At 60.2% G+C, this 27,753-nt stretch overlaps 2 protein-coding genes across 11 annotated transcripts; one reads left to right on the forward strand and one right to left on the reverse strand.

The window, feature by feature from the left end:
• The first annotated feature begins 1,603 nt into the window (after positions 1-1,603).
• Positions 1,604-3,660, forward strand: C27H8orf58 (chromosome 27 C8orf58 homolog). The gene is given in 3 exon segments (XM_090125402.1): positions 1,604-2,729; positions 2,732-3,081; positions 3,157-3,660. Coding segments are annotated over 3 exon segments (1,551 nt in total). The 3' UTR covers positions 3,232-3,660.
• A 284-nt stretch (positions 3,661-3,944) lies between these two features.
• BIN3 (bridging integrator 3) lies at positions 3,945-27,414 on the reverse strand. 10 transcript variants are annotated; one of them, XM_090125380.1, is made up of 11 exons: positions 27,345-27,390; positions 23,223-23,372; positions 21,283-21,472; positions 13,827-13,867; positions 13,325-13,386; positions 11,045-11,181; positions 10,805-10,845; positions 9,918-9,944; positions 7,893-8,034; positions 5,770-5,904; positions 3,945-4,848 (listed from the first exon to the last, which is right to left on the reverse strand). In XM_090125380.1, exons 3-11 carry the CDS (start codon positions 21,292-21,294, stop codon positions 4,702-4,704), a joined length of 744 nt encoding a protein of 247 aa, XP_089981506.1. In that variant the 5' UTR covers positions 21,295-21,472; positions 23,223-23,372; positions 27,345-27,390; the 3' UTR covers positions 3,945-4,701. The 10 variants fall into 10 exon arrangements, 7 of the variants coding, with proteins under 7 accessions (XP_089981506.1, XP_089981504.1, XP_089981508.1 ...); XM_090125378.1 differs by lacking the exons at positions 21,283-21,472; positions 23,223-23,372 and adding an exon at positions 19,626-19,674 and having other exon boundaries at positions 27,345-27,412; XM_090125382.1 differs by lacking the exons at positions 21,283-21,472; positions 27,345-27,390 and adding an exon at positions 19,626-19,674.
• Positions 27,415-27,753: the final 339 nt, after the last annotated feature.

Raw genomic sequence — 27,753 nt, forward strand, 5'->3', positions numbered from 1 at the left:
GGGTTGGGGAAGCTGCTGTACACTATGGGGCTTTGAGCCCCATCCCCCCCAACCTGTGGGGTTTCTCCTGGGTGGGGAACCCAATTTGTTGGGTTTTAGTGGGTAAAGACCCCCATCTCCCCCAATCTGTGGGGCTTTTACTGAAAAGGAACCCCCCCCTTCAATTTGTGGGGCTTTGTGGGTAGGGACCCCCACCCCCCCCCAATTTATGGGTTTTTTTCTGGCTGAGAGCCCCCGCTCTCCAGTCTTTGGGGTTTTTAGTGGGTCAGACCCCAGTTTGTGGGGTTTTAATGGGAAGGGATCCCCACCCCCCCCAAGTTTGTGGGGTTTTCTGAGTGGGACCCCCTCCCTCCCCCCAACCTGTGAGGTTTTCACTGGGAAGGGCCCCCATCCCCCAAACCTGTGGGGTTTTCTGAGTGTGGGCGCAGTCCTCGTGGGCGCCGCATTTCTGGCACTCGTGACCTCAAAGCACCCATTGTCCCTTTTTCCATACAATCGTGTGCGTGTCCCCCCCCCACCCCAAAACCCCTCCCCGCCCCCAAACCCCACAGCTGCCGCCGCCCCATAGCGGCCCTCCTCCCCTCCCACATGCAGATGGGAACCAGTTGGGAACCAGTCGGGAACCAGTTGGGTGACGGGCGCTGTGGGGCCGCAGGGGATGGGATGGGGCGGCTGTAGGGGATGGGGCGGCTGTAGGGCGCAGCCGGCGCCGGAGATGTGGGGTGCAAATGGCACCGTCTGGAAGAGGAGGTTCAGCTGCTGTGAGTGTGGGGGGCGATGGGGGGAGAGGGAAAGGGGGGTCTCTGCAAAGGGCTGCGATGCTGTGGGGTGGTGGGGGGTGCGGTTGTAGGGCCGCCCCATGGGGGGACACCGTGTGGGGGTCCTGAGAGGTGCTTCTCTGCCCCACGGATGGGTGCTGGGGGGAGGCGGTGGTTGTGGGGCCACGTGGGAACCCTATAGAACTTAGGGGGCCTAAATGGTGGCACACGGGGACCCAAAATGTGCCACCCGGGGACCCCATATAGAGCCACCCAGAGACCTTGTATGGCGGCAGCTGGGACCCCATATAATGTCACCTGGAGACCCTATATAGAGCCACCCAGAGACCCTATATAGAGCCAGCAGGAGACTCTATATGGTGTCGCCTGGGGACCCTATATAATGTCACCTGAGGACCCTATATAGAGCCACCTAGGGACCCCATATGGTGCCACCAGAGACCCTATATACGTGTCAGCTATGTGGTGGCACCTGGGGACCCTATATAACATCACCTGGGGAGCCAATATAATGCCACCCAGAGACCCTACGTACAGCTGCCTGGGGATCCTATACAGTGTCACCCAGAGACCCTACATGGTGCCACCCAGAGACCCCTACATGGTGCACCACAGACCCTATACAGTGTCACCCGGGGACCCCAATGGTGCCACCCGGAGACCCTACATAACGTCACCCAGCGACCTCATCTGGTGGCTCCTGGCGCCCCTCTGTGGTGCCACCCAGAGACCCCAAATCATGTCACCTGGGTTCCCTATATAGAGCCGCCCACTGACCCTAAATAGCGTCACCCGGGGCCCTATAGGATGGCACCGGGCCCCACATGACCCCCCCGTCCCGCCCCACAGATGCTCCCCACGAGGCGCAGGGCTGCACGCCGCCCCCCCCCCGCAGTGTTTACCGACGGCTGCACGACGACCCCCGCTGGAGCCCCGCCCCCACCGCCCCCCCCCCAAAATCCGAATCCGAGGACTCCGCACTGCAGATGGGCGGCACCGAAACCCCTCCCCAAACCGCGGGGGGGGCCGGGAGCGGCGTCTGTGGGGACGCGGCCAGGAGACCCCAAAGGGGACGCGGCACCGAACCCCCCCGGGACCCCCGCAGCCGCATCCGCAGGCAGCGATGGCGCAGCGTTGGTGGTGGGGACCCCAAAGACTGTGGCAGTGGGGGCCCTAAATCCCACGGCATCGGGATCCCCAAAGAGCGCGGCGTTGGGGTTCCCAAGGATTACGGCGACGGGGGCCCCAAAAACTGTGCCATTGGGGACCCTACAGACCACGGCATTTGGGTCCCCAAAGACCGTGGCAGTGGAGACCCCAAAGATTGCGGCAATGGGGTCCCCAAAAACTGTGGCACCTTTAAGTACTGTAGAGACAATGGGGTTCCCAAGGAGCATGGCACCGGGGTCCCCAAAGAGCGTGGCACTGGGGTTCCCAAAGAGCGTGGCATTGGGGTCCCCCAAAACTCTGGCATTTGGATCCCCAAGGAGCATGGCACCGGGGTCCCCAAAGAGCGTGGCATTGGGGTCCCCCAAAACTCTGGCATTTGGATCCCCAAGGAGCGTGGCAATGGGGTTCCCAAAGAGCGCGGCAATGGGGTCCCCAAATACTGCGCCATCGGGGGCCCTAAAGCCCATGGCACGGGGGTCTCGCAGGAGCGTGGCAACGGGGACCCCAAAGAGTATCAGAACGGGGTCCCCGAGGAGCGTGGCAAGAGGGTCCCCAAAAGCTGTGCCACCGGGGTGCCCCAAGAGCTTTGCATTGGGGACCTCAAGGAACGTGGCATAGGGGACCCCGAAGATCACGGCTGCAGGGATCCCAAAAGCTGCGCCACTGGGGTCGTCGCCCCCCCCGGCGCGGTGCCGCCGGCTCAGGGGCTGCGGTACCTGGAGCTGCTCTGCCGGACGCTGGAGCGCCTGGCGCGGCTGCAGGAGGACAACCGGCAGCTCCGGCAGTGGGGCGGGGGGGGGGCCGGATCTCTGCGCGCCCCACTGCGACCCCCGAGCGACGGAGATGCGGATTTGGGGTCGGGCAGAGCGGAGCCGTTCCGGACGCGTTCGTGTTCCGACAGCCACACGGCAGGTGGGTGACGGGGGGGGGGGGCTGCCCCACTGCGGGGGTTTCCATCCCCACTGCGGGGGTTTCGCCCCATTGCTTGGCTCCGCCCCATTGCTGTGGGTCCGCCCCACTGTCGTCTCCCCCCGCAGCTCACAGCCCCGCACGGCGCAGGGCGCAGTGGGGGCACTCGATCAGCTCCCCCAGCCTGCTGGATCCCACGGACGCCCCCCCGGCACCCCACAAGGTACGTGGGGCGCACTCACACACACTGGGGGCCGCGGGACCCCCCCGCCCCACTGATGGCTGCCTCTCCCCCCAGGACGGCCGCTCGCATTGGGGTCGGGTGAAGGTGCTGCTCACCCGCCTCACCCGGCGCTCGCTGAGGGGTCGCTGACCCACGGCCGCCCCACAGCGCGGCGCCCCACATGGTGCGGGGTCGGGCAGCGCTGCGCCACAGACCCACAGCTCAGCCTGCCCCCAACCTCATCCCTAACCTCGACCCCCCGACCCTGACCTTAACCCCATTCCTCACCCCATAATCCTGACCCCATAATCCTGACCCCAACCCTGACCCCCCAAACCCACCCCTAATCCCCAGTCCTGACCCCCAAACCTGACCTTAACCCTAATCCTGAGCCCCCCAACCCCAACCCTGACCTTATCCCTATCCCTCACCCCATAACCCTGACCCTGACCCCAACCCTGACCCCCCCAACTTTGACCCTGACCCCCAACTCTGAGCCTGACCCTCAACCCTACCCTTAACCCCCAGTCCTAACCCTGACCCCAACCCAGACCTTAACCCTAATCCTGACCCCCCAACCCTGACCCCAACCCTGACTATAACCCTCACCCCACAAACCCGACCCCAACCTTGACCCCCCAACCCTACCCCTAACCCCCAGTTCTAACCCTCAACCCCGCAACCCTGACCTTAACCCTAATCCTGACCCCCCAACCCTGACCCCCACCTGACCTTAACCCTGACCCTAACCGCACGACCTGACCCCAACCCCAAACTCTATCCCTAAGCCCCCCCAACCCTCACCCCCAATCCAGCCCTCCAACCCCCAACCCTGACCCCAAACCCAACCCCAATCCCCTCCAATAAACACTTTGAAGCCTTTTTTCCCCCAATTTCTCATCATTTTACACACATTTCCACCTTTTCTGAGCGACCCCCCCGTAAGGCCGCCCCATGGGGGGGGGGGTCGCCGATCACAGCGGTGCCCCCCTGCAGTACCGCGCGCTGCCAGCAGGGGGCAGCAGCGGCTCAGCGCCCGCCCCGCCGCTCACTTTAATTAATAGCTCTCATTAATCAACGCCATCTCGGTCAATCAGGTGACGATGCGCACCTGGGGGGGGGGCGCGGGGGGGGGCGATCCCAGGGACTTTCCGTGAGCTCCGAAGGGAAAGCGGGAGTCAGAAGGAGCCCGGGTGGCCGTGGGCGGGGGGGGGGGCTGCAGTTCTGCAATGGGGCTGGGGGTCATTGAGTCACTGCCCCCCCCCGTTATTTATTGATGGGGGGTCAAGGAGGGCAGATATGGGGCTTAAGGGGGGGGGGCACAGATGTAGAGGCACTGAGCACGGGGGGAGGCACTTTGGGGGGCAGATATAGGGCCACTGTCCATAGCGGAAGGGGGGGCACATAGGGACAGATATGGGGGCACTGCTTATGGCGGGGGGGGCTCACGACCCACAGTGGGGGAACCCCGCTTTGCCCCCCACCTCTCCTCCCCCCAAGAGGAACCTCTGCAGGAGGGCAAAGCTGCAGCCCCACATCCACCCCCCATCAGTGGGGGCGCAGTGTGGGTCTGGGGGCGCAGTGTGGGTCTGGGGGCGCAGTGCTGACCCCCCCCAGCTCTCAGTCGTCAGCCACGATGCTGAGCGCCCGCAGCTCCCCCAGCCTGCCCTCATTCTCGCGCTCCCGCTGCTCATCGCTCAGCGCCGGGCGGCCGATCTGCGCCGTCAGGTCCCCAAAAATGGTCCTCATCTCTGAGTAGAACACAACCTGCAGGGGAACGGCACTGCTGGCCCCATAACAGCACTGTGCTCTGTGGGCACTGCTGGCCCCATAACAGCACTGTGCTCTGTGGGCACTGCTGGCCCTATAACAGCACTGTGCTCTGTGGGGCTCTGCTGGCCCCATAACAGCACTGTGCTCTGTGGGCACTGCTGGCCCCATAACAGCACTGTGATCTGTGGGGCTCTGCTGGCCCCATAACAGCACTGTGCTCTGTGGGCACTGCTGGCCCCATAACAGCACTGTGCTCTGTGGGCACTGCTGGCCCCATAACAGCACTGTGATCTGTGGGCACTGCTGGCCCCATAACAGCACTGTGATCTGTGGGGCTCTGCTGGCCCCATAACAGCACTGTGCTCTGTGGGCACTGCTGGCCCCATAACAGCACTGTGCTCTGTGGGCACTGCTGGCCCCATAACAGCACTGTGCTCTGTGGGGCACTGCTGGCCCCATAACAGCTCTGTGTTCTATGGGGCTCTGCTGGCCCCATAGCAGCTCCGTGCTCTGTGGGGCAGTGGGGCAGACAGCACTGCCCTCCACAGTGCCACCCTGTGGGCAGAAGCGGGAGGCTCTAATAACTCACTAATTAACACCGCCAATTAACAGCGGGTTGGCACAGGTGGGGATGGCAGCAGGGCTGGGAGAGAGCTGGAGCAGCTGCCCGGCCCTATAGGGAGACGATACCCCAAAGGATGCTCAGTAGGCCCCAAAGATTTGGGGTCGGTCCCAAAGGATGCAGCGCATCGCAGTGGGGAGGTGGGAAGGGATGCAGGCTGGCTTTGCTCCGAGAGCAGCACGACCCCAAAGCGAGACCCCAAAACGGCATCTGGCACTGCCTGGGGCCGTGGGATGCGGGGCTATCGGGATGTGGGGTGGTGGGATATGGGGCCGTGGGGCTGTGGGTCCCACCTGTGCCCGGAGCAGCGCCTCGAAGCTGGGTTTGAAGTAATCGATGCGGCTGCTGTAGAATTTGGGCATCTCCTCCAGCAGCTGCTTGTTTTTGGCTTCAAAGTCCTCCTTCACCGGGCGCAGCTCCTCCCGGGCCTGGGGGGGGAACGGGGGGCTGGGAATGGAATCCGTGACCCCACAGCACAGCAATGGGACCCCTGGCTGCGGGCACTGCGGGACATGGACAGCAGCTGCCCCACAGCCCCGTGTTTGTGCCCCCAACCCCAGATCTGTGCCCCACAACCCTGTATCTGTGCCCCACAAGCCCATATTTGTGTCCACAACCCCATATTTGTGTTCACAACCCCATATTTGTGCCCCCCAACCCCAGATCTGTGCCCCACAACCCCATATTTGTGTCCACAACCCCATATTTGTGCCTCACAATCCCATATTTGTGCCCCCCAACCCCAGATCTGTGCCCCCCAACCCCAGATTTGTGCCCCACAACCCCATTTGTGCCCCCCAACCCCGTATTTGTGCCCCACAACCCCATATTTGTGTTCACAACCCCATATTTGTGCCCCCCAACCCCATATTTGTGTCCCCAAACCCATATTTGTGTCCCCAACCCCAGATCTGTGCCCCACAACCCCCGACCTGTGTCCCCACCCCCATATTCGCGCCCCCCACCCTCACCGTTTCCCCCCATGACCTTCAGCTCTGATCCCACCCCTGCCTTAAACAGCAGCGTGGGGAGGAATGGAAGCGTCCCCAGGACGGTGTGAAAAGGGCAGCAGGGGGTGGGCTGTGAAACCGCAGCCCGGCTCACATCTGCCATTTAATCCCAGTGCAATTCCAGGGGGGGGGCGGGGGGGTGGCACAGAGCTGTGAGCATGGAGCTGTGAGCACAGCAGCGGGGAGGGGAGAGGGGCTGAAGTGGGGAGGGGTCTGCAGCATCACGAAGCACAGCGAGCGGCTCCGTGCCACCCTCACAGCTCTGTCACACGGGGAAAATCAGGAAATCCCTCCTGTGCCACCCTGGGGGGCGGCACCACAGCCCCGGCCCCACAGCGAGCCCCCACAGTGACCCCCATAGTGACGCCATAATAGTGACCCCATAATAGTGACCCCTCATAGAGACCCCCCATAGTGACCCCATAATAGTGACCCCTCATAGAGACCCCCCATAGTGACCCCCCATAGTGACCCCATAATAGTGACCCCATAATAGTGACCCCTCGTAGAGACCCCCCCCATAGAGACCCCCCATAGTGACCCCATAATAGTGACCCCATAATAGTGACCTCCCCATAATAAACTCCCCCATAGTGACCCCCCATAGTGACCCCAAAATAGTGACCCCAAAATAGTGACCCCATAATAATGACCCCTCATAGTGACCCCCCCCATAATGACCTCCCACATAGTGACCCTCCCATAGTGACCCCATAATAATGATCCCCCATAGTGACCCCCTGTAATAACCCCATAATGACCCCCCCATAGTGACCCTCCATAATAATGACCCCTCATAGTGACCTCCCATAATGACCCCCCCCATAGCGACCCCCATAATGACCCCATAATAATGACCCCCCCATAGTGACCTCCCATAATGACCCCACAATAATGACTCCCCCATAATGACCCCCCCCATAGTGACTCCCCATAGTAACCCTATAATAATGACCCCCATAGTGACCTCCCCCATAGTGACCCCCATAGTGACCCCATAATAATGACCCCCCCCATAATGACCCCATAAGAATGACCCCATAAGAATGACCCCCCCATAGTGACCCCCATAATGACCCCATAATAATGACCCCTCCATAACGACCCCCCCCCATAGTGACCCCCCATAATGACCCCACAATAACGACCCCCCCATAATGACCCCCACCATAGTGACTCCCCATAGTAACCCTATAATAATGACCCCCATAGTGACCTCCCCCATAGTGACCCCATAGTGACCCCATAATAATGACCCCCCCATAGTGACCCCATAATAATGATCCCCCATAGTGACCTCCCCCATACTGACCTCCCCCATAATGACCCCATAATAATGACCCCCCCATAGTGACCCCATAATAATGACCCCCCATAGTGACCCCATAGTGACCCCCGCACCCCACCTGGTGCAGCTTGGCCAGCACCGGCCCGCTCCTCTCCTTCTCCTCGTATTTCTCCACCCTGGCCTGCAGCCGCCGGTAATCCTGCAGGCTTTGCTCGCGCCTCTTCACGGCCATGTTGAGGCTGGGGAACACGCTGCTGAACCTGGGGGGGGGGATGCCTTAACAGCCCCATATCTCCCACCCACAGCCCCATATCTCCCACCCTGTGGTGTAACACAGCCCCATATCTCCCACCCTGTGGTGTAACACAGCCCATCTCCCACCCTGTGATGTAACACAGCCCATCTCCCACCCCGCGTTCCCTGTATCCACCCCAATCCCCATCTCTCACCCCAGAGCCCCCATCTCCCCTCCCATGGCACAGCCCCATGGCAGCACAGCCCCAAAGCACAGCCCCAAAGCACAGCCCATAGCAGCACAGCCCCATAGCACAGCCCCATAGCACAGCCCATAGCAGCACAGCCCCATAGCACAGCTCCATGGCAGAGCAGCCCTATGGTACAACCCCATGGTGCAACCCAATGGAATGGCCCCATAGCAGCATTACTCCATAGCACAGCCCCATAGCACAGCCCCATAGCAGCACAGCCCCATAGCAGCACAGCCCCATGGCAGCACAGCCCCATAGCACAGCCCTAAAATGCCATCCCAAAGCAGCACAGCCCTGTAGCACAGCCCCATGGCAACACAGCCCCATAGCAGCACAGCCCCATAGCAGCACAGCCCCATGGCAACACAGCCCCATAGCAGCACAGCCCCATAGCAGCACAGCCCCATAGCAGCACAGCCCCATGGCAACACAGCCCCATAGCACAGCCCTAAAATGTGGTCCCAAAGCAGCAGAACCCCATAGCACGGCTCCATGGCAGCACAGCCCCATAGCACATCCCAATGCAGTCCCAAAGCAGCAGAACCCCATGGTAGCACAACCCCATGGCAGCCCCATAGCAGCACAGCCCCATAGCACAGCCCCACGGCAGCACAGCCCCATAGCACAGCCCCATGGCAGCACAGCCCCATAGCCCAGCCCCATAGCAGCACAGCCCCATGGCAGCACAGCCCCATAGCCCAGCCCCATAGCAGCACAGCCCCATGGCAGCACAGCCCCATAGCAGCACAGCCCCATGGCAGCACAGCCCCATAGCAGCACAGCCCCAAAGCCCAGCCCCATAGCAGCACAGCCCCATAGCACAGCCCCATAGCAGCACAGCCCCAAAGCCCAGCCCCACGGCCGGAGGACTTTGCACAGGGGGAAGCAGCAGCGCAGGGCATTATGGCGGCCATAAAGCAGCTTTGGGAATAAGCTGGGCCGTTCCTTGTCACTTTTTAGGCAGCGCTGCTGAGAGGGGATTAAAGCTTAAGGGGAGCAGGTGAGGGGAGATGGAGGGGATAAGGAAAAGGAAATGAGGGCTGCTGCCAACGGGGGGGTTATGGGGGGGACGGGAGATCAGCGCTGCGATGCTCAGTGCTGGGACGCGGCGCCTTTGGAGATGGGGGGCCTGCAGAGCAGAGCTGCTGGCCAGCTGAGGGCACAGCTGGACACGGCGAGCAGCTCTGCGTGCGCAGGGCAGAGCTGGTGGGGATGAGAAGCACCGCTGCCTCTCCTCCACCACAGAACAGCTGGAAACGGCTCCAGACAGCGGGGAAACGGGAGAGCGAGGGGCTGCGAACTGGGAGAGCAAAGAGCTGGGGTGTAACAGAGCTGGGACTGGGAGCGCGAGAGCTGGAACTGGAAACTGGGAGAGCAAAGAGCATCCCCTCCCCACCCCCAAATCCGCGCCTTCCTCCCCGCGCTGCACCACGCTTCCCACACGCAGCCCTGACCCCCGGACAGCACAGCGCGGTCCTCCGCGTGCTGCATCAGCACTAATGATAATTCACAGCTGCTCTGCTCTGCTCTGCAGCAGAGGATGCTGCAGGGTGCAGCTGTGGCTGCTTCTGCTCCGAGCGCAGCGGGGCAGAGCGCTGCAGGTGCGATGCGTCCCTGCCCACCAACACGGCTCTCCATGCAGCATCACTCCTCACCCACTGCCCAGGGCTGAACCCACAGAGCTGCAGGAAAGGCCTTAACGTTGTCACCTCCTCTTGGATCCCCTCGTGTTGGTGGCCGGAGCCCGATGGTCCTTCAGGTCCGTTCCAAGCCATGCTGTGATCCCACGGTTCCACCCCCAGCCCACTGACACCCCTCCTTGGAACGGACCCACGGAGCTGCAGGCACACAAACCCTCCTTCCAGTGCCAACAGAACGCTGGAAGCAAACGTTCATGTATGTTTCATGAGGACAATGTAGATAAGCAGCAGCTCCCAGCACCGCGCTGGCTCTGCTCTTCCTTCGCTTTTCTTTCTTTCTTTCCCCTTTTTCCTCCCCTCCCCAAGGAATGAGGGCTTTCTGGCAGCAGATGGACCCACGGCCAGCGCTGCGTCCCCACGGCAGAACCTCGCGGTGCCGCCGATTTCGCTCCCACATTTGGGCACAAACAACAACTTTAAGGAAAAAAAAAACCAAAAAAACCCCAACAAAACCCCACGAACCAAGGCTCCGTGTCAGCCCCCAGCTCAAATCATTGCTCTGCAATTTGCAGCACTTACTGTCAGCTCCGACTCGCTGCCTCTCATTTCTGCTCCCTTCTCGTGCATCTCCGCGTTCCCAGGAGCGGCGCAGGGCTGCCAGCCCCTCCCCATGGGGGTCTCACCCACCAGGACCCCCCTGTATCCCCGTCCTTCTCTGCAGCTTGCCCCCCACGACCCCCACGTCCTCCTCCGTGAAGCTGCCCCCCACGACCCCCACTGCAGAGGTGTCCCCCGGGACCCCCGACCCTTCTCCACGGGGTTCCCACCAGGGCCCCCAGTGTCCCTAAGGAGCGCGCAGTGACGAAGCTCGCTGTGGCTCACATCACGATGTCAGTACTTACTTTTTCAAGGGCTCAATCACCGTCTTCTGGATCTGATTGACCTGTTGGCAGCCAAAAGGCTGGTTACGTGGCAGCCTGCCTGCCCTGGGACGAGCGCCCTTCAGCACCACCAAAAACCCCAAATGCTTGGGTTGGGCCAACGTCCCCGGCACAACCAGAGCCAGGTTATGGGGTACTGGTGTGGGAAGAGCCCTGGGGTGGCGACACAACAGCAGCCCCCCCAGCCAAACCCGTGCTCACCTTCTCCTGGTTGAAGGAGTCCATCCTCCTCATGGCGGTGTCGAAGGCGGTGACCATCTCCAGGAAGGCAGCGTCCTGCTCGCACAGCGGGTTGGACAGCAGGTCTGAAGAGATCTTCACTGCTGATTTGGACATGGCTGAGCGCGGCGGGACGGGGGGCAAGCAAAGGAAACGGGGACAATGAGGGACACGGCCTGGTGGGCACAGCGGGTGGGGTGGGGTTGGACGTGGGGTCTCGGCAGCCTTTGTTCACCTGCGTGGCTCTATGGGCACGGTGGGGTGGGGTGGGTTTGGACTTGGGGGTCTCAGCAGACCTTTGCTACCTTGATGGCTCTGTGGGCACAGTGGGGATGAGCTGGGGTTGGATTTGGGGGGTCCTGGTGGTCCTTTCCACCCTTCACGGTTCTCTGGGCATGGGTCAATAGCAGACATGATGGAGGTTTTAGTGCTCTTTCCCAATTGGGGTGGGTTGGGGTCAGCCTGGGGGGTCTCAGCAGTCCCTTCTAACCCTGAGGGTCCCCTGGGCACGGTGGGGACGGTCAGCAGCCAACATGAGGGTGGTTTTAGTGCTCCTTTCCAGCCTTAATGGTTCTGTAACGTGATTGACAGTGAGCCACGTGTTGTGGCAGTGGGGACAAACACGGGGACCTCGGCCACCACGGGGACTGCATCAGTTTCCCAAAGGACATCCCAGGGGGACATCCATCGTCCGCCCTGTCACCACGCTGCTTTGATCTGAGTCGTGTCTGCACTGCTTCCACACACGGCCTCAACACAGCCAGAAATCACGGCAGCCTTCGCAGAACCGCGGCTCTCTTTAAGGAAAATCGATGCAGACGGCTTTTCCATCCCGCCTTTGCTCTGCAGACCATTAAGTGTCACTCTCAGGCTCTCTCCAGCTCTTCCACGAGAGAAATCACAGCCCGTCACATCTCCCAGCACCTTTATGAACATATCATCTACTGCAGGGGTTCCGTGCTGCTGGGAGAGCAGCAGAGCAGCGGGCCTGGAGGACGGGGCTTCTCCCTCTCGACATACATGAGCTGGATAAATGCTTCCCCCCTGGAGCCAACTGGAATTTGGGGACACAGAGCTGAATGCTCCACGGGCTCCTCCTGCCTTCCATCGGACACGTCTGCCTTCCCACCCGTGCTGTTGGCCTTGGGAAGGAGATTTAAACCCCTACAACACAACTGCTGCAAAGATCAGCAAAGTAACTATGGAAGTGAATGGAAAACAGGAATTAAAAGGCCATCGTCGGTGCGTATAAAGGAATAAAGCAAAAAAGAAGCCGTGGCTCTGAACAGATCTGCTCTCTCTCAGCAGTGCTGCTGAGGCAGACTGGGAGGCAGACGTGCAATGGGGCGGCTTTGGGAGGACCCCGACTGCACCAACCCCGATGCAGAGCCCCATTACTGGGGCTTTATGATCTCTTAAGATCATAAATCAAGGGGTTAAACACTCAGCTTTAAAGGTTACGTGCAATTATAGGAGAGCTCAGAATTGTGCTGTGATAACACAGCTCCATCCCAGCACGGAGGGTCCGGGCGCTCAAACCTTCACCCCGTGACATCACCCCGAGTGCAGGACCACAGCTGAAGGATTTGTGCCCAGAGAGGCAGAGCTGCTCCTGCTGGGAGGAAATGAGCTGCCCATGGGCTGAGCCTCCCCAAGGCTGAGTGGGGTGAGCCGGGTTTGCCCTCCTTTCCTTGCAGCCCCCCCTGCTCCGCTTTGCGCCTTTAAATGAGAAATCAGCCCGCGTTTGGCCGGGGCTCATTTGTGACTCTGCCATGGAACAGAACGGAAAAAGAAAGTCCTCCCACAGCTCCTCTGGGGCTTGAAATGCTCCGTGCAAACAACGCCCACCGCATGGGAGGGGAATCCTGAACAAGGAAAATCTTACCCAGGATCCCCAACAGCGCCCTGCGTCCCCTCAAAGGGCAACTCTGCAGCCTGCATGGGGCTCCTCCTGCTCCTGCTTTTCCATCTGCACGGCACAGAACGCCCTCTGCAGCAGCACGCAGATGTGCTCCCTGCCCAGTGCTGCTCATCCCTGCCAGCAGCCCAGGGCACAGGCAGCAAGCGCTGCCCATGGCCACGCAGCAATGCAAGCCTGCACTGAGCTCCCCGTGCTGAGCTCTGCTCACAGCCCTGCAACCAGAGTGGGGCTGAGAGCTGCTTGTTGTGCAGCCCTATCACAGGTTCCTGGTGTGACCCTGAGGTCTCCCCCCCGTCTCCCCGTGGCCAAGTTCACGGGCTGTGCCTCCTGCACTCACGTACCCAAATCTGCGTCCGTGCTTTTCTTCATATCCTTCTGAAGTTTTTTGGTCTGCTCTTCCAATCTGGAAGACGGGAGAAGGAGGCAAAGTCTGAATCTTGGAAAGCAACAAACTGTTTGTGTGCTCAGTGTGCTGCTGAGACAAAAATACCCAGAGAGGCTCTGCAAGCACAGAGCTGCCCATCCCTGCTGCTCGGATGGCTCTGCCCCTCTCACTTTGGTGGTCCCTTATTCAATGGACACGTTCCCCTGCATCCTGGCCACAAACGGGAACCCCACGCGCTCCCTTCCCATGGGGGCAATGCTCAGAGGTGCTGAGCTACACTGCAACCCTCTGAGATTTCGGGGATTTTGTGCTCAGCCCCCAAAGCTCAGCCCCAATGGAAGCACGCTGAGCACAGCGGCCCTGCAGGAACTCCAGGCAGGGGTTATGGGGGCAGAGCGCAGCACAAGGGCACAGCAGAGCTCTGCCACCCCCCGACCTCCCCTGCGGCCAGTACTCACTGCTGCAGCTTCCCATATTCCCTCTCAAAGTCTCTCTCCACCTGCAGAAAGAAGAGACACAAATCAGCTGCACTGTGGGGCTGAGGGGCAGCATTTGTCCGCCCCATAGCAGAGCAGAGCTCAGCCCTCCCTACAGAACCCACAGCTGCACTCCTGCAGCCCCAAAGCAGCTCCACCCAACGCTGCACGCTGCAGCCCCCAGCCCTGCATGCACCCCCGCAGCAGTGCCAGCTCCCTCCTGTCTGCTATCTGGCAGCGAAGCTCCGGTGAGAGGAGATGATATTTTAAGGAGCCTTTCCTTCCACGCTGTCTGTTTTAACACACATTTAAAACATTCATTCCACACCTCGTCGACCGAATAAGCAAATGGATTTCAGTTGACCGGGCCAAGAGTAAATACGTGCGTTGTTGTTGTCATGGGATCAGACCTGGGCTGCTTCGTGCTGTCAGCCTGCCGTGCTATTCAGGGAATGCTGCGTGCTGGGAGCTGCCAGGACCCCAAACCCGCGTGCTGTGCTCGGGATCTCAGAGCTGGGCTCAGTGCATGAAACATCCCATATGGACGGCGCCTTCCAGTCTGCACTGCTGCTGGAAGAGCAATGCTCCAACATGGAGCTGAGCAACCTCCCTTCCTCTGATCTGTGTGCTGTGCGCTCCCCCAGCTCCCATCCCAGTGCTGGAGATGCTGTGGGGCTGGGATTGTTGGATACCCCACAGCGCCATGGGCTTCGGGATGCTCAGAGGCTGTAGGGCAGTGCTGTGGGGATGGGACTATCGGAGACCCCGCAGCGCCATGGGGTTTGGCACAGCTCGGGGCTCACAGTGGGGACGCTGTGGGGTCAGGAGCGGTGGGGTTTGGCACAGCCCCAGGGCAGTGCTGCTTCCAGACAGCTGCTGGCACCATCAGCTCCCACCATCCCAGGGATGCACGCGGATGAAAAAGCTCCGCCGAGCTCAGGCTGCCCTTTGCACTGCTAAAAATGGTCACTGGAGAGCAGGGATGGAGAGGTGTGGGGGCAGAGGGCCGCCCGCCATGGAGCCATGCAGCTGCCGGAGCCTGGAGGTCAGCGCGGCAGCACATGGGGAACCATCACCCTCTGTTTCTATGGCTGTTCCGGCTGCAAAAATAACCGCCGAGTATTGCGCTCTATTTATATGTCTGATGTGTGAATTGTTTGGGATGCAAACACAGAAGGGTCGGCTGTGACTCAGAACGGTGTCCTTTGGAGGGCGGTGGGTCCTGGCAGGGAGCTGCAGCACAGGGAGGGTCCTGCAGCACTGCGCTGCGCTCGGCTCCTCCACAAACACCTCCTGCAGAGGTGCTGGCCAAAAAAACAGCAGCCTGGGGAGGTTTGCAGCCCCTTCCCTTCTGCTGTTTGCTTCCTGCCATGCAGGGCGATGAACACAGCGGCGCCCAATGGAAGGGCAGGGAAATTTCTGCACCCCTGGAGAGGAAAAACTCCAACACTGCCCCCTGCACCCAGCACAGGACCATGGAGGTTGGAAAAGACTGCCAAGATCATAGAATCATAGAATCACTAAGGTTGGAAAAGACCCACAGGATCATCCAGTCCAACTGTTCACCCATCAAGATGCCCAAGTCCAACCCCAACCTCCCCCATGGCGCCTGTAGAACCACGAAGGTTGCAAGAGGTCATCAAGAACCCCAACCCATCCCACCATGCCCACAGAACCACGGAGGTTGGAAAAGTCCACCACGATCACCAAGTCCAACCCCAACCTACCCCCACCACGCCCATAGAGCCACGAAGGTTGGAACAGAGCACCAAGATCACCAAGTCCAGCCCCAGCCCATCCCCACCATGGCTACAGAGCCACAAAGGTTGGAACAGACCATCAGGTCCAACCCCAACCCGTCCTGCTATGCCCACAGCATCATGGAGGTCAAAAAAGACCACCAAGAACCCCATGTCCAACCCCAACCCACTCCACTACGCCCACAGAATCATGGAGGTCAAAAAGAACTGCAAGACCACCAAGTCCAACCCCAACCCGTCCCCACCGTGCCCATAGAACCACGGAGGTCAAAAAAGACCACCAAGAACCCAATCCAACCCCAACCCACCCTAACGTGCCCATAACCACATCCCTCAGTGCCACATCCCCACGCTTCTGAACACCTCCAAGGATGGTGACCCCACCACCCCCTGGGCATCCCCTCCCAACGCCCCGCCGCCGTCTCACAGGGGACAACACGTCCCCTTTGTCTCCCCGTGGCACGAGGTGACCGCGCACACCCAGCTGCCCGCGCTGACTGCGTGCCATCTCTGCAGACAGCTGCCCAGACTGCTCTTCTTTTTCACGCCCACAGCAGCAACTGCCTCCCACTCAGCGCTATTCCCGGATGGGGCCCAGAGAGGAGCCGGCCCTGCAGCACCCATGGGTGGGAGGACACGGGGATGGCGAGGAGGATGAGCAGGGAGCAAGCTGAGCACGTTCTGCAAAGCACAATTTGCACAGCATGCCGCTCCCGGTGGCAATCCTCAATGGCCACACGTCGCCGACACCAAGGGCGGAAGGCTGTGGATAGGATTAGCTCACTAAGGGCAAAGAGGACCAGAAGTACAGGCGAGAGAAGTGCAATGTCCCAAAGGGAAGTTCCCATCACGTCCAAACAACTCCGCTCCGCCGCTCTCTGCAAACTCAAAAACCAACCCGCTTCCGCAGTGAGCGCTTTGTCTTCGAGGCATCCGTGCTGCTCAATGCGGGATGGCTGCTTTTTAATAAACCCACATCAAGGAGGCCGAGTTCTTGTAAGAAAATGGTGCTCTCCTTTCTCAGCCACTTATTTCTGTTTGCCAACACCGTTCCCTCCGCCGCCAGCAGCCCTGGTGCTCGCAGGGCAGCACCGCCATCGCCGCCGCAGCGCAGTGAAACCAAAGGCAGCACTACAAAGAGATGGAAATAAGGGGCTGTGCTGGAGCTCCTCGCTCCCCCGAGGTGAATTTCCTTTCCTAGAGGAGGACGCGCTGATTTCTACACGTTCCAACGGGCTGAGCCTTCTCACGGGTGTTGGGAAAAAGCAGGAAGGAAACACTTCCTTCTCTCCAAGAAGCAGAGCTGTGTAATTAGGTCAAACTCTGCCATATGGTGGAACTCCACTGAGATCAGCTGTGCCACCGACCAAGGGGTGGCCAAGGGAGAATCACAGACGTTATGGTCAGGAGGGTCCTCCGAGATCACCAAATCAGTCATCAGCCCATCCCCACCACACCCAAAGAACCATCGGGGTCGGAAAGGACATCCAAGGCGACGGATCGGATGGTTGGCACCCATGGAGGTGCTGTGGGTGGATGCTCACGCAGCCCATGGGGCCCTGAGCCACGGCGACGAGCAGCGCGCAGTTTGGGACTGCATGGGCTTCTCCACCCAGCAGCTGGAGGAGCTGTGCAGTGCTTCCAGGATGGGCACCGAGGAGCACCTCCAGAGCAGAGCGTCCCATTGAAGAGCGCGAAAATGGGCAAAATGATTTAATTCACCTCCCCTCATTTCACCCCACTTCTGCGACATTTCCTCCGTCGTTACTTCGAGATTTCCAGCTCTCTGCTGGAGCCCAATGGAAACAGCGGGACGGACAGCTGCATGGAATCCTGCTGTTCTGTCCGACCCTGGGGAGCACAGGGCTGCCGGGATGAGTCAATGAGCCCCTGGCCCTGCCAAGCTGACTCACCCAGGTTAGCAGAGCAGCACAGCTCCCCGTGAGCCAGAGCAGGGCAAGGGAGAGGAGGCTGGAAGGCGGGGGTACGGAGGGGCCGCGCTCCCATTCCCCAAACCAACAGGTGAGAGCCAGCTGGCTGCTATGTGCAGCTCTGAGCCGCACGGGGACACGTGTCACCTCCTTCCCATCTCGGATAACCCCAGCCCTGGCAAGGAGCTCTGCACGGCCTCGAGGGGACGCAGGTGAACTTCACTGAGCGCCGGAGCTGAGGATAAGCACAGCTCTGGTTCCTGCATAACCTCTGCTCAGCCCTGGGGGAGCATCTCTGCCATAAGAGGCTTCATCTGCGTATGGGGTTTGAGCAGGAAGCGTTCAGCGCGGATGGGATTCTAACAGGGTTAAGTCCCATCAGTGGGCATTAGTTCCAAGGGCTGCAGCCCCCCCGGCACGGAGCGCTCCCAGCCGGCACCAGCTGCTCCTGGCAGGGGAGAGGAGGGGAGAGATTACACTGTCTGCAATAGGATTTGCCCAGGTTAAGGTGCAAACAAAGCGGCGGCCGTCTGGGGGGTGGGAGATCACCCCGGCTGACCGGGCAGCGCTCCGTGCTGGGGTTCCCTTCCCGCAGGGCTGACACATTGCCCTCCTTCAAAGGCTGAGAAGCGAGTGGGCACGGGGAGCTGTGACTAATCCCCCGTGCAGCCTCAGCGCATCGCCTCACAACTGCAACAGGCCCAGATCTGACACCAAGCCCAGCACAGAAAAAAATAACAACAACAGGAGAAGAGAACAGAAAAAAGGCGCTCTGGTGAGCTCAGCCTCCTGGCACAGCACCGCACTCCGGTTACAAACCACACGGTGAGCCAGAGCAGTGCAGCTCGAACAAATGCCTTTCCTTTTCACCTCCCCAGTGCCCAGAGGTTGGCAGCAACTGACACAACTTCTCTTCTTTAGGGAAGGAAGGACGGATGGGGACAGGCCTGCAAACAGCACTGCAGAACGAAGCTCCGCTGCGGGATGCTCAGAGCTGTCCCATGCAATGCACACACGTGTGTGTGTGTGTGTGCGTGTGCAGGAGCAGTGCGTGCTGGCTGGCTCTACACCCATCCCCACCTCTCCCATGGGTTTGTGCAGAGCATGGGACCTGCTGCACTGCCCCAGCCCAGCCCCCAGCAGGAGAGGGCAAAACCAGCAGGAAAAAAAGCAAAATTGACCCAAATGTGGGGCTGGGTGGGATGGAGACGGCCACGGACAGCCATGGCTCTCAGGGCAGCATTTCTGGCAGCTGGCACTGGGAAGAACAGGAGGCAAATCTCCAGGTCCTGGGGGCTGCTGGAAAGCAGATACAAATGGGAGTGAACTGCCGTGGCCCTTTGGTCCGTCCCAGCATTGCAGTGCCGCCCACCTGTTGGCCAAGAGCTGGGAGATGCAAGAATGGCACGGAGGGACACGACGGGGCCTTTCCATCCCTGCTGCCCACCGTGGATTCTGTGCTGGCAGTTTGGAGCCAGCTGCCAAGCATTCACTTTGGAGAAGGAACACGGGCTGGTGCTCGGGGTGAGGCGTGCAGGACGAAGGCAAGGAGCATCTGCAGGAGAAGGGGAAGCACCGCAGGCAGCTGCACGCGGCAGCAGCGGGGATGGGAGCCACGGGAAGACAAAATGCTTCTTTAATTTGCTTCTAAAGCAAATGCTGCACAGCACAAATTAATTCACGCCCGAGCACTGAGCATCTCAGCTTATGAGCCTTTCTTTGGAAACAGTTATATTCAGCGATCTGAACCACTCCTCCTCCTCCATCTGCTCAGCGAGGATGAACAAACAAGCCACCGCCGAGCGAGGGAAGGAAGGAAGGAGGGAAGGAAGGAAGGAAGAAAGGCAGGCAGGCCACATCTCTGTCTCCAAGGAGAGCCATCCCAGCCCCTTCCAGGCAGCAGCCGGGCCCGGAGCAGCGCTCCCTCCAGCGCAGGGCTCCCATGGCAGGAGGAACGGAGCGCTGCAGGGCTGCAGGTCCCGCTCGCTCCCCGCCGCCTCCTCGTGAAGTGGGGCGAGCCAAAGTGCCGCCCTGACTCACAGCCACATGATCAGAGGCTGCGGCTAAAAACGGGGAATTGCTTTACTCACTGTCTTGGGTACAATCTGTTTCTTGGGCTGCCCGATCTTGAACGGGATCCTGGGAAAGAGAGAAGGGAGAGGGGAGGAAAACTGTGAGCAAGAGGCGATGCAGCAAAAGCCTGCATCCATGGGGGGAGCGGGGGGTGGATGTGGGGTGGGGACCCCCAGCACAGCGTGGCACCCCACTGAGACCCCCAGCCCCCCAAGGCTGGACTGTGCTCTCCTGCCATAGGAATAAAGGCACTGGGTGCTGCAAAACCCACAGCCGCAGAGCGCGCTCTGTTACAACACCAAGAGCAAAGGCTGTAAATATTCAGAAAGAGGGCATTAAAAGGAGCAACGATGCGAGCTGCTTCACCTGCCAGCACCACAGCCCTCAGATCCCTGCTGAAATCTGGGTTACCTACATGGTTCCCACAGTGTGAGTTAGCTCAGAGGTGAGGAGCACTCCCAGGAATCACCCGGCACGGCAGGGCAGCCCTGTCAGGTCCTTACAGACAGGCGGCCACCCTGAGAACAACTGGGTTTTTATTCTACTGATGAGCAAAAAGAAAGGCAGGGACACAACCGCTGCCCTCGGGGTGTCTGACTGAGCCGTGGAGGCGATGCTCCATTCCAACACCTCATCCAGCATCTCCCAGCGCAGCGACAGAGGAAGGTCAGTCCTGTGACAAATGCAGGCCAGCACCTCACAGCCCATCAGCATCGCACCCAGCACTGTGCTGGGTTCCATGAGAGCCACCCCAATTCTCACCCTGTACCCAAATCCGGGGCTGCTCCCATCGCTCCAGGCTCCCCTTCGTGCAGGAAGGAGCTCCCAATGCAGCCACACAACCCAACCCACCAACCCCAGCCCTCCCCACCTCCATCCAGCCGAGCTCTGGCACCGTTTCCAAACCAACGGTGTAATTAAGCCGCCGGTAACGAAGCCGGGGCGCCGACCTGAGTCACCGCGATAAGTGCACGCTTTGGGCACAGCTTCCTGTTTATTGTCCTCCCCTTCGACCGATGGCATTTTGGGCTGTTAACCCTTTCCAGCCGCCGTGAATCACCCCTCCTTTATAAACAAACCCTCTGCTGGTGTGTAATTAGCGCTCGGTGCCCGGCCGCGCGGTGCCTTACAGGAAACGAGCGCCAAAAATGAGAGAAAAAACACGGATTTTTCTCAATGTTTTCCTGGCGTGAGGTCAAATCTAAACCCAGCCGAGGTGCCCCTGCTGCCCTATGGCACACGCTGTGCTTTGGGAAGGGCAGCACCAACCCAGGCAGGATGGGGCCACAGTGAGCTGCGGGTGGGCAAAAGGCGGCACAGCACAACTGGGGAGAAAAAGGCACAGCTGAGGCAAAAAGTGCTCTGTAAGCAGGGGGAAAGAGGGAGACATCATGATGTGGGGCTGGAGACCCCCCACACCCAGCCCTGCAGGGCTGCGTCCAGGGGAAAGCGCAATTAAATGGCAATTAATGCATTTAAGCAGTAAGAGAGGGAGCTCCGGCCCAGCTGCAGCCACGTGGGGGAGGAGGAGGAGGAGGAGGATGAAGGCAGTGCCATAAGCAGGTCAGGGATGGGGGTCCCTCTGCTCTGTGCTGGGGGGATCACAAACCTCCCTGCTCTCCTCCTGAACAAAAGAAAGGCAGCAGAGCTCCACGAACACAGAACAGTAAATACCTCTATCAGCATCGTGATGCCACTTGGCTAATTATCTGTCTGGGTACAACCTGCAGCGCACAACCCTGCGCAAAGCCACGTCTATTTGCTCTGTTGTTTTTTTTTTTGGGTGGCTGTTGTTGTTGTTCTGTGACAATTGGAGACAATCTTCCCGGTTGTTGCCAACTCTTTTTGCTTTCTGAATACGGATCTGCAGAAAGAAAAGCAAAAGAAGGGAACCAAAGCAGAAAGGAACAGCAGCGCGGGGAGCGGAGCATCACAGGATGGGGGGCACAGGGACAGCACAGCCCCAACGCAGCCCAGTGTGGAGGGGGGTTGGGGTGAGAGGATCACCTGAAGAGGGCAAAGCAGAACTGGTGCTTTTTTTTTCCCCCCCTCTTTCTTTTTGTTTGCTTTCTCATTTTTGCTGAGCCACAGAGCGCCAGGGCTGTTGTTTGGGGTGTGAAATGCTTTGAAACCGCGTTCCTGAAGAGCGCGCTGAGTCAGCCCAGCACTGCAGGCTGCTATGGGGTCGGGGGCTGCTATGGGGTTGAGGGGCTGCTATGGGGTCGGGGGGCTGCCATGGGGTCGGGGGGCTGCGTGGAGGGCAGAGCTCTGAGCAGGGTGGGAAGGGCTGAAAGCGGGGAAAGAAGTGTGGGTGGAGAGAACCCTGCGAGCTTCTGCTGAGGGATGAGCAGCAACCCCAGGGAGGGGAAGGTGGGAGAAGCTGTGCTTCGTTCTCTCTGAAGTTTCCCCAGCAATGCCATATATTTACTCGGCTTCTCCATGCGCACACCCAGGGCTGCGCACCAAAGGATCTCAGTTCCCCCCCCGGGATGCAACGGGGAGCTGCAAATAAACCTCGTGGGCAGAGGGGTACAGCTCAGCGGGGTCTGTGGGGAAATGGGGATGGAATGGAGCTCCCACTCTGCTGCATCCCCCGGGAACGTGGGCGCAGAGGGACCGCAGCATCAGCCATAGCGATCCATTTTGGGGGGCAATGCTCCCTTTGCCACCGTGGCAGCCTGAAGATGGGCTCTGGCATCACCTCCATCCCATTGCGCATCCTATGGGGCCCATGGTGGGGTCAGCTCCCCAAGCAAAGCTCAGCCCCCCAAACGGTGCTCCTACAGAACCCTGCGGTGCCCCCAGGAGCGCAGGGCAGCACCCCTGGGTTGTCACCGCGCCCACAGCACAGCGAGCTTCGGCCAAGGAGGACAGGGAGCAGGAAGAGCTCACAGCCACCCCATCATGCAGCACTCTACAAACACCAATGGAGCACTCTGTGCTGCCCAAACCCCCTCCAAAGCCCACGAGGAGCTCTAAAGCTGAAGCACGCAGCACTGGGTGCCCTCAGAGCGGGGAATTCCAGCCCCGTGCAGGTGACAAAGCCACCACCACCACCGGGATCCATCGCTCCATCCCTCTGGGTGCACTGCTGTACTACACCGTGTCCATGGCAACCGCATGCACCATCCCACCCCGCTCCCCCCCACCCCCCTCCTCACAGCTCAACTCATAGCAACGGCTCCAAACACGGCACTGAAATGCAAAAAGGGGAAAAAATGATTCCAACGCATCGCAAAAAAGCTCCTGCTGGAGCAGCTCCGTGCCGGGCGCAGGCCTGGCTCCCCACAGTGTGGGAGGGAACGGGGTGGGGAGAGGCAAGGAGGGGGTCAGAGGGGCCGGGACCCCCCCAGCATGGGCTGCTGGCTGCATTATGGCCTCATCCCCGCGAACAGATGGGGAACGGACGGCCCTGCAGCACGGGGAAACACAAAGGTGTGAGAGGTGCCGGCGTGGGTCGGTGCTGGCTGAGCTCAGCACTGCTGTCCACGTGCAGCCCCTGCGCAGCGCTGCTCCGCTCCCTGCTTTGAGCAAATCCAAACCCATGTCAGAATCCGCTCTCCCACCCATTCCGAGATGAGCATGAAAAAAAAAAATAATGATGTTTTACTCACCCATCAAAAGAAAATTACTCACGCCAGGCGCGTGGGTGAGCAGAATTCTGCAAGGCTGTTTTAGGCCCTGACTATGCTACAAAAATATCCATTTTAAGCATGGTTGTGAAACGCGGTTGTGGCTCAACTCTAACGCTGCTTTTTTGCTACCTGCACAAAGGAGATGGAAAAAATAATAATTAAGAAATCCCCACTGCGGCGCTTCCGCTCAGCGCCGGCATCTGTTGGCTTCATCCCATCTGATGTCACAGAGCTGCGAAGGCTGGAAAAGACCACTGAGATCATCGGGTCCAACCATCAACCTACCATCACCACAAAAACCTGAAATTCCATCCAGCCTCCGGCTTCGATGGGAGCTGGGGTGGAGGGGAGCATTGGATGGACCGTGGAGAGACCACGAGCCATTGGCTACTGACCACGGAGGGACTGTGAGCCATTGGCTACTGACCACGGAGGGACTGTGAGCCATTGGCTACTGACCACGGAGGGACCGTGAGCCACAGACCAAGGCCCACTGACCATTGGGTGACCATGAGCCTTGACCATGGAAGAACAGCAAGCCACCGACCAAAGCCCATTGGCCATGGATGGACCACGAGCCATTGACCAAGATCCATTGATTATGGAAGGACCACGAGCCACTGATCTCACAGGAACCGTGAGTCAGTGACCATGGAGTGACCACGAACCACTGACCAGGCCCACAGACCACGGTGTGACCACGAGCCATTGACCACTGACCACAAAATGCCCAAGGTTTGGGCTCCACATCCACATCCATTGAGGGCACAGCAGCCACCCAACGTGGTCACAGCACAACCCCAGCACACACAGCACAAAATCAACAGCTCTGAGCTGCTCTTCTGCTACCACCACCCCACACACCTCCCCGGTGCTCCCTGCCATAAACCCCCAACCCACTGCCCTCCCCAGGACAGTTGGCTCAACTCCACCCGGCCTATCCTCCCCTCCACCCCAAACTATTTGGGAGAACACGCTCACATCTCTATGGCTTCCTATTGACAAAGACCTGAGAACGAAGTCCTGCACACCCATAGCCCCACTCCTTTCCCACATGGACCCCCCACCCTCGGTGCACTCGGAGCCCCCCGCCCTCCAGCTCAGCACTCAGCAGCTGAGCCAGGTCAGGCTTTGTCCCAGCACCCCAGCAGAACACAGCGAGCAGACACGTGCTTTGTGCTGCCTCACCATCAACATTTGCTTCGCATGTTTTTTCTCCCAGTAAACAGCAGCTGTTGCAGCGGTGCCGCCGCGCTCGCATCTCGAGCTGTCACACCGCTCCAAGCCCCTTCCCATCCCTACACTGGGAGCCAAAAGAGGAGGAATTCGGGAGTCTGTTGATGAGCTGCAAAGCATTTGGTCTTATGTGGTTCCAAGAACCTTAAAAAACCCTTCAGATTGCCACAAACGAGACACTCGCTGCGACGGAAGGCGACGATGCGGTGAAAGCCACGATTTCAATTCTCAGCAGCTCAGCTCCTTCCAGGGGGACCTGCAGGGAGCACAGGGGGGTGGCACAGCTCTGAGGGCACCAACAGCCGCAGTCTGAGCCCTGCAGCCCTGCACACCTAAAGGAAGCCATCGAGCTTTAGAAAATCTCACAGCCGGCCGTGCAGGCTGCCTCAAAAACAGGCCGACTCCTGCTCTAACAGAGCACAGCCCATAAAGGCAGCACTGCTGAGCTGCTCAGTGCAGGAGTCGGGGCTTTAATCCACCTGCAGGCAGCCTCACAGCTCCCTGCAGCAATGCCTGCCCTCCGTGCAGCGGGAAGGATGCATCTCCAGCTGCGGAGCGGAGCAGAGGATGCAACGTGCCGCGTTCCGTCCTGTTTGGACAGAAGGAGGGAAAGCAAAGGGTTAAGAAGGCACCGCATCAGGGCCAGATACCGTCCTGCAAAAGGGAGCCGTGAGTCAGGGTGATGCACGGAAGGAAGCGGAGATCTCTCATCACATCATAGGTTGAGCTGAGGACACAGCTCCTGCCCCACGGATGACCCCAAAGGACGCAGTGAGCGGGGCCGGGGCCGGGACGCCCCTCACTGGGGTGAGGCAGACACACAAAGCAAACAGAGCCCTCTCCCAATGGGGGAACAGAGCTCACCCTCTGCACGGAGTGCCCACGCCGGGTGCTTTTCCCCTCTGACGTCCACAGCACAGCAGGCAGAGCCGGGGTGCTGCATCTGCTGCGTCATCGAACCCCACAGCCAGCCACGGCCCGGCCCCACATCAATGGGGCGATTCATCGGGGCGGGTGGCTGCGCTCAGAGCTGCAGGAATCAGCGAGGCTGAGGGCCAACCATTGAGGCTGCACTGAGGGCGATTGTGTCGCTCACACACAGCTGAAGCCCTGCAGGGCCCAAGTCGCCATGCTGACGCGTGAGCTGCAAGGCGCTCAGCGACTGACGTGGGGTTTGGTGTTAAAAAAGAACGGGGCATCTCAGCTTCCCAGCGAGCCACAGACCCCTCCTTCACACAACAGCCTTTTATTCCTCAGCAGCAAAAGCAAAAGACATCTTTCTGCACAGGGCACGTGCATCGCACACCGGCCAGCACGCGCCACAAAAAGACTCCACGCTGCAGCACAAGGCACGCTGCACGGCTGCCAGCAAGATGCTTGGGCTTCCCCTGCAGCCCCATGGCAGCCAGCAGCGGGCGGGGGGGGCACACAGCGATGCTGAGCTTTGCTGGCAAACCTGCCAACGGAGCAGACCAGAAGGAGCCAACCTAAAGCTAAGTGTAGTTCAACCTGAAGGGTGAATTAATAGGGGTTGGGTGAGCATCGACCTGAGCCCACCTTACACGTGTGGGAATCCCGGCCTTATTGCCGTGGGGCAGCCCCACATCGCTGCTGTGTGCTGTAGGGTCACACGGGGAGGATTTGGGGCCCCCACACACCGTGCTGCAGCTGCGTGTCCCACACGGCACCGACCTGCCAACCCTACACAGCGCACAGCCACCAACCCTACGAGGTCAGTACTGACCTGCCCACATTATGGGGTCTGTAACTGCCCACCCCACACACCGTGCACCTGCAGTCCCTGTAAGGCCTACAGTTCACCCCATATGGTCTACAGGTGCCCACTCCACATATCACACACCTGCAGACCCTGTCAGGCCTACCCTGCCCACCCCAGAAACCACCACATCCCACCCCCCTGCACTCCCCACACGGTCTGTACCAGCCCACCCCACACCCTCTCAGTCCCCATAAGGTCAATGCCTGACACACCTCCCCATACACCCCACACCCTCCCCAGACACTCCATGCTCCACACCCAGCCCCACATACACCACCCCCGCTATACACCACAGCCCCCCCCATACACCCCTCATACACCCCACAAACTCCAATAAACTCCCCACCCAGCTCCCCATACCCCACATCCCCCATACACCCCTCATACATCCCCCAATCCCCTCATACCCCCCCACACCCCATACCCCATCATACACCCCACACACTCCCCCCTCCCCATACCCCATACACCTCCCTTATACCCCATTCCCCTCATACACACCCCACCCCCCCCCACCACCCCTCATACCCCCCCATACGCCCCCTCATACCCCCACACCCCCCCATGCACTCCATACCCCCTCATACACCCCACACACTTCCCTCCCCATACCCCACACACCCCACAACCCCCATAGCCCCCAATACATCCCATACCCCCCCATACCCCACAGCCCCCCCATACCCCACATGCCCCATATACACCCCACAACCCCCACACCCCCCACGCACCCCATATTCCCTCATACACCCCACACACTCCACACCCTCCCCATACGCTCCCCCCCCCATACCCCATATATGCCCCCCATACACCCCATACCCCCCCATACCCCACACACCCCCCAATACACCCCACAACCCCCATACCCCCCCATGCCCCCCCCATATCCCACACCCCCACCCGCCCAGCGCAGGCCGCAGCAGCACCGCAGGCCGCTTTCGAAGCCCCCTCCCCGCCCCGGCGCGGCCCGGATCCCGTTGCGGAGCCCCAGGCTCCCGTTCCGGGCGCCCTCCCGGCTCAGCCCCGCCCGCCCGCAGCTCCGGACCGACCCGCACAACGCCCGCCCGCCCCGCCGCCCTCACCAGCTCATGGTGCCCGCCGCCCCGCGCCGCTCCCGGAAGTGCTGCCGCCAGGCCCCGCCCCTTCCGGCCCCTCCGTGACGTCACGGCCGGGAGCGAGGGGTGTTAACCCTCGGCGTGCCGGGCTGGAGCGTGGCTGGCTGACGTCACGGGCGTGGCGTCACGGGGCGGTTTGGGAGCCTCAGACGTGGGCTGTGAGCTCCTAAACGATGCTCGGGTGGGTGCCTGAATGCCCTCCTGGTCGTGCCCTGATGGATCCTAATTGATCTCCTAATTGGGACCCCAAGTGCTGTCCTGATGGGAGCCAAAGCCTCATCCTGGTCATGGCGTGATGGGTGCCCCGGTGTGCGCCCAAATCCCATCCGATGAGCTCCAAAATCCCACCCAATGTGTCCCCAGATCCCATCCAATG

The sequence above is a fragment of the Phasianus colchicus genome, chromosome 27, assembly GCF_987193195.1.
Source record: "Phasianus colchicus chromosome 27, bPhaCol1.hap1.1, whole genome shotgun sequence".
NCBI classification, from domain to species: domain Eukaryota; kingdom Metazoa; phylum Chordata; class Aves; order Galliformes; family Phasianidae; genus Phasianus; species Phasianus colchicus.

Bases quoted from the DNA above. Each gene is read 5' to 3' on its own strand.
- BIN3 (XM_090125378.1), bottom strand. The intron at 10,846-11,044 runs GTGAGCACGGGT...GGCTGCCAACAG, and splicing joins ACTCCTTCAACCAGGAGAAG to GTCAATCAGATCCAGAAGAC. The intron at 4,849-5,769 runs GTGGGACCCACA...GTTCCCCTGCAG, and splicing joins AGGCGCTGCTCCGGGCACAG to GTTGTGTTCTACTCAGAGAT.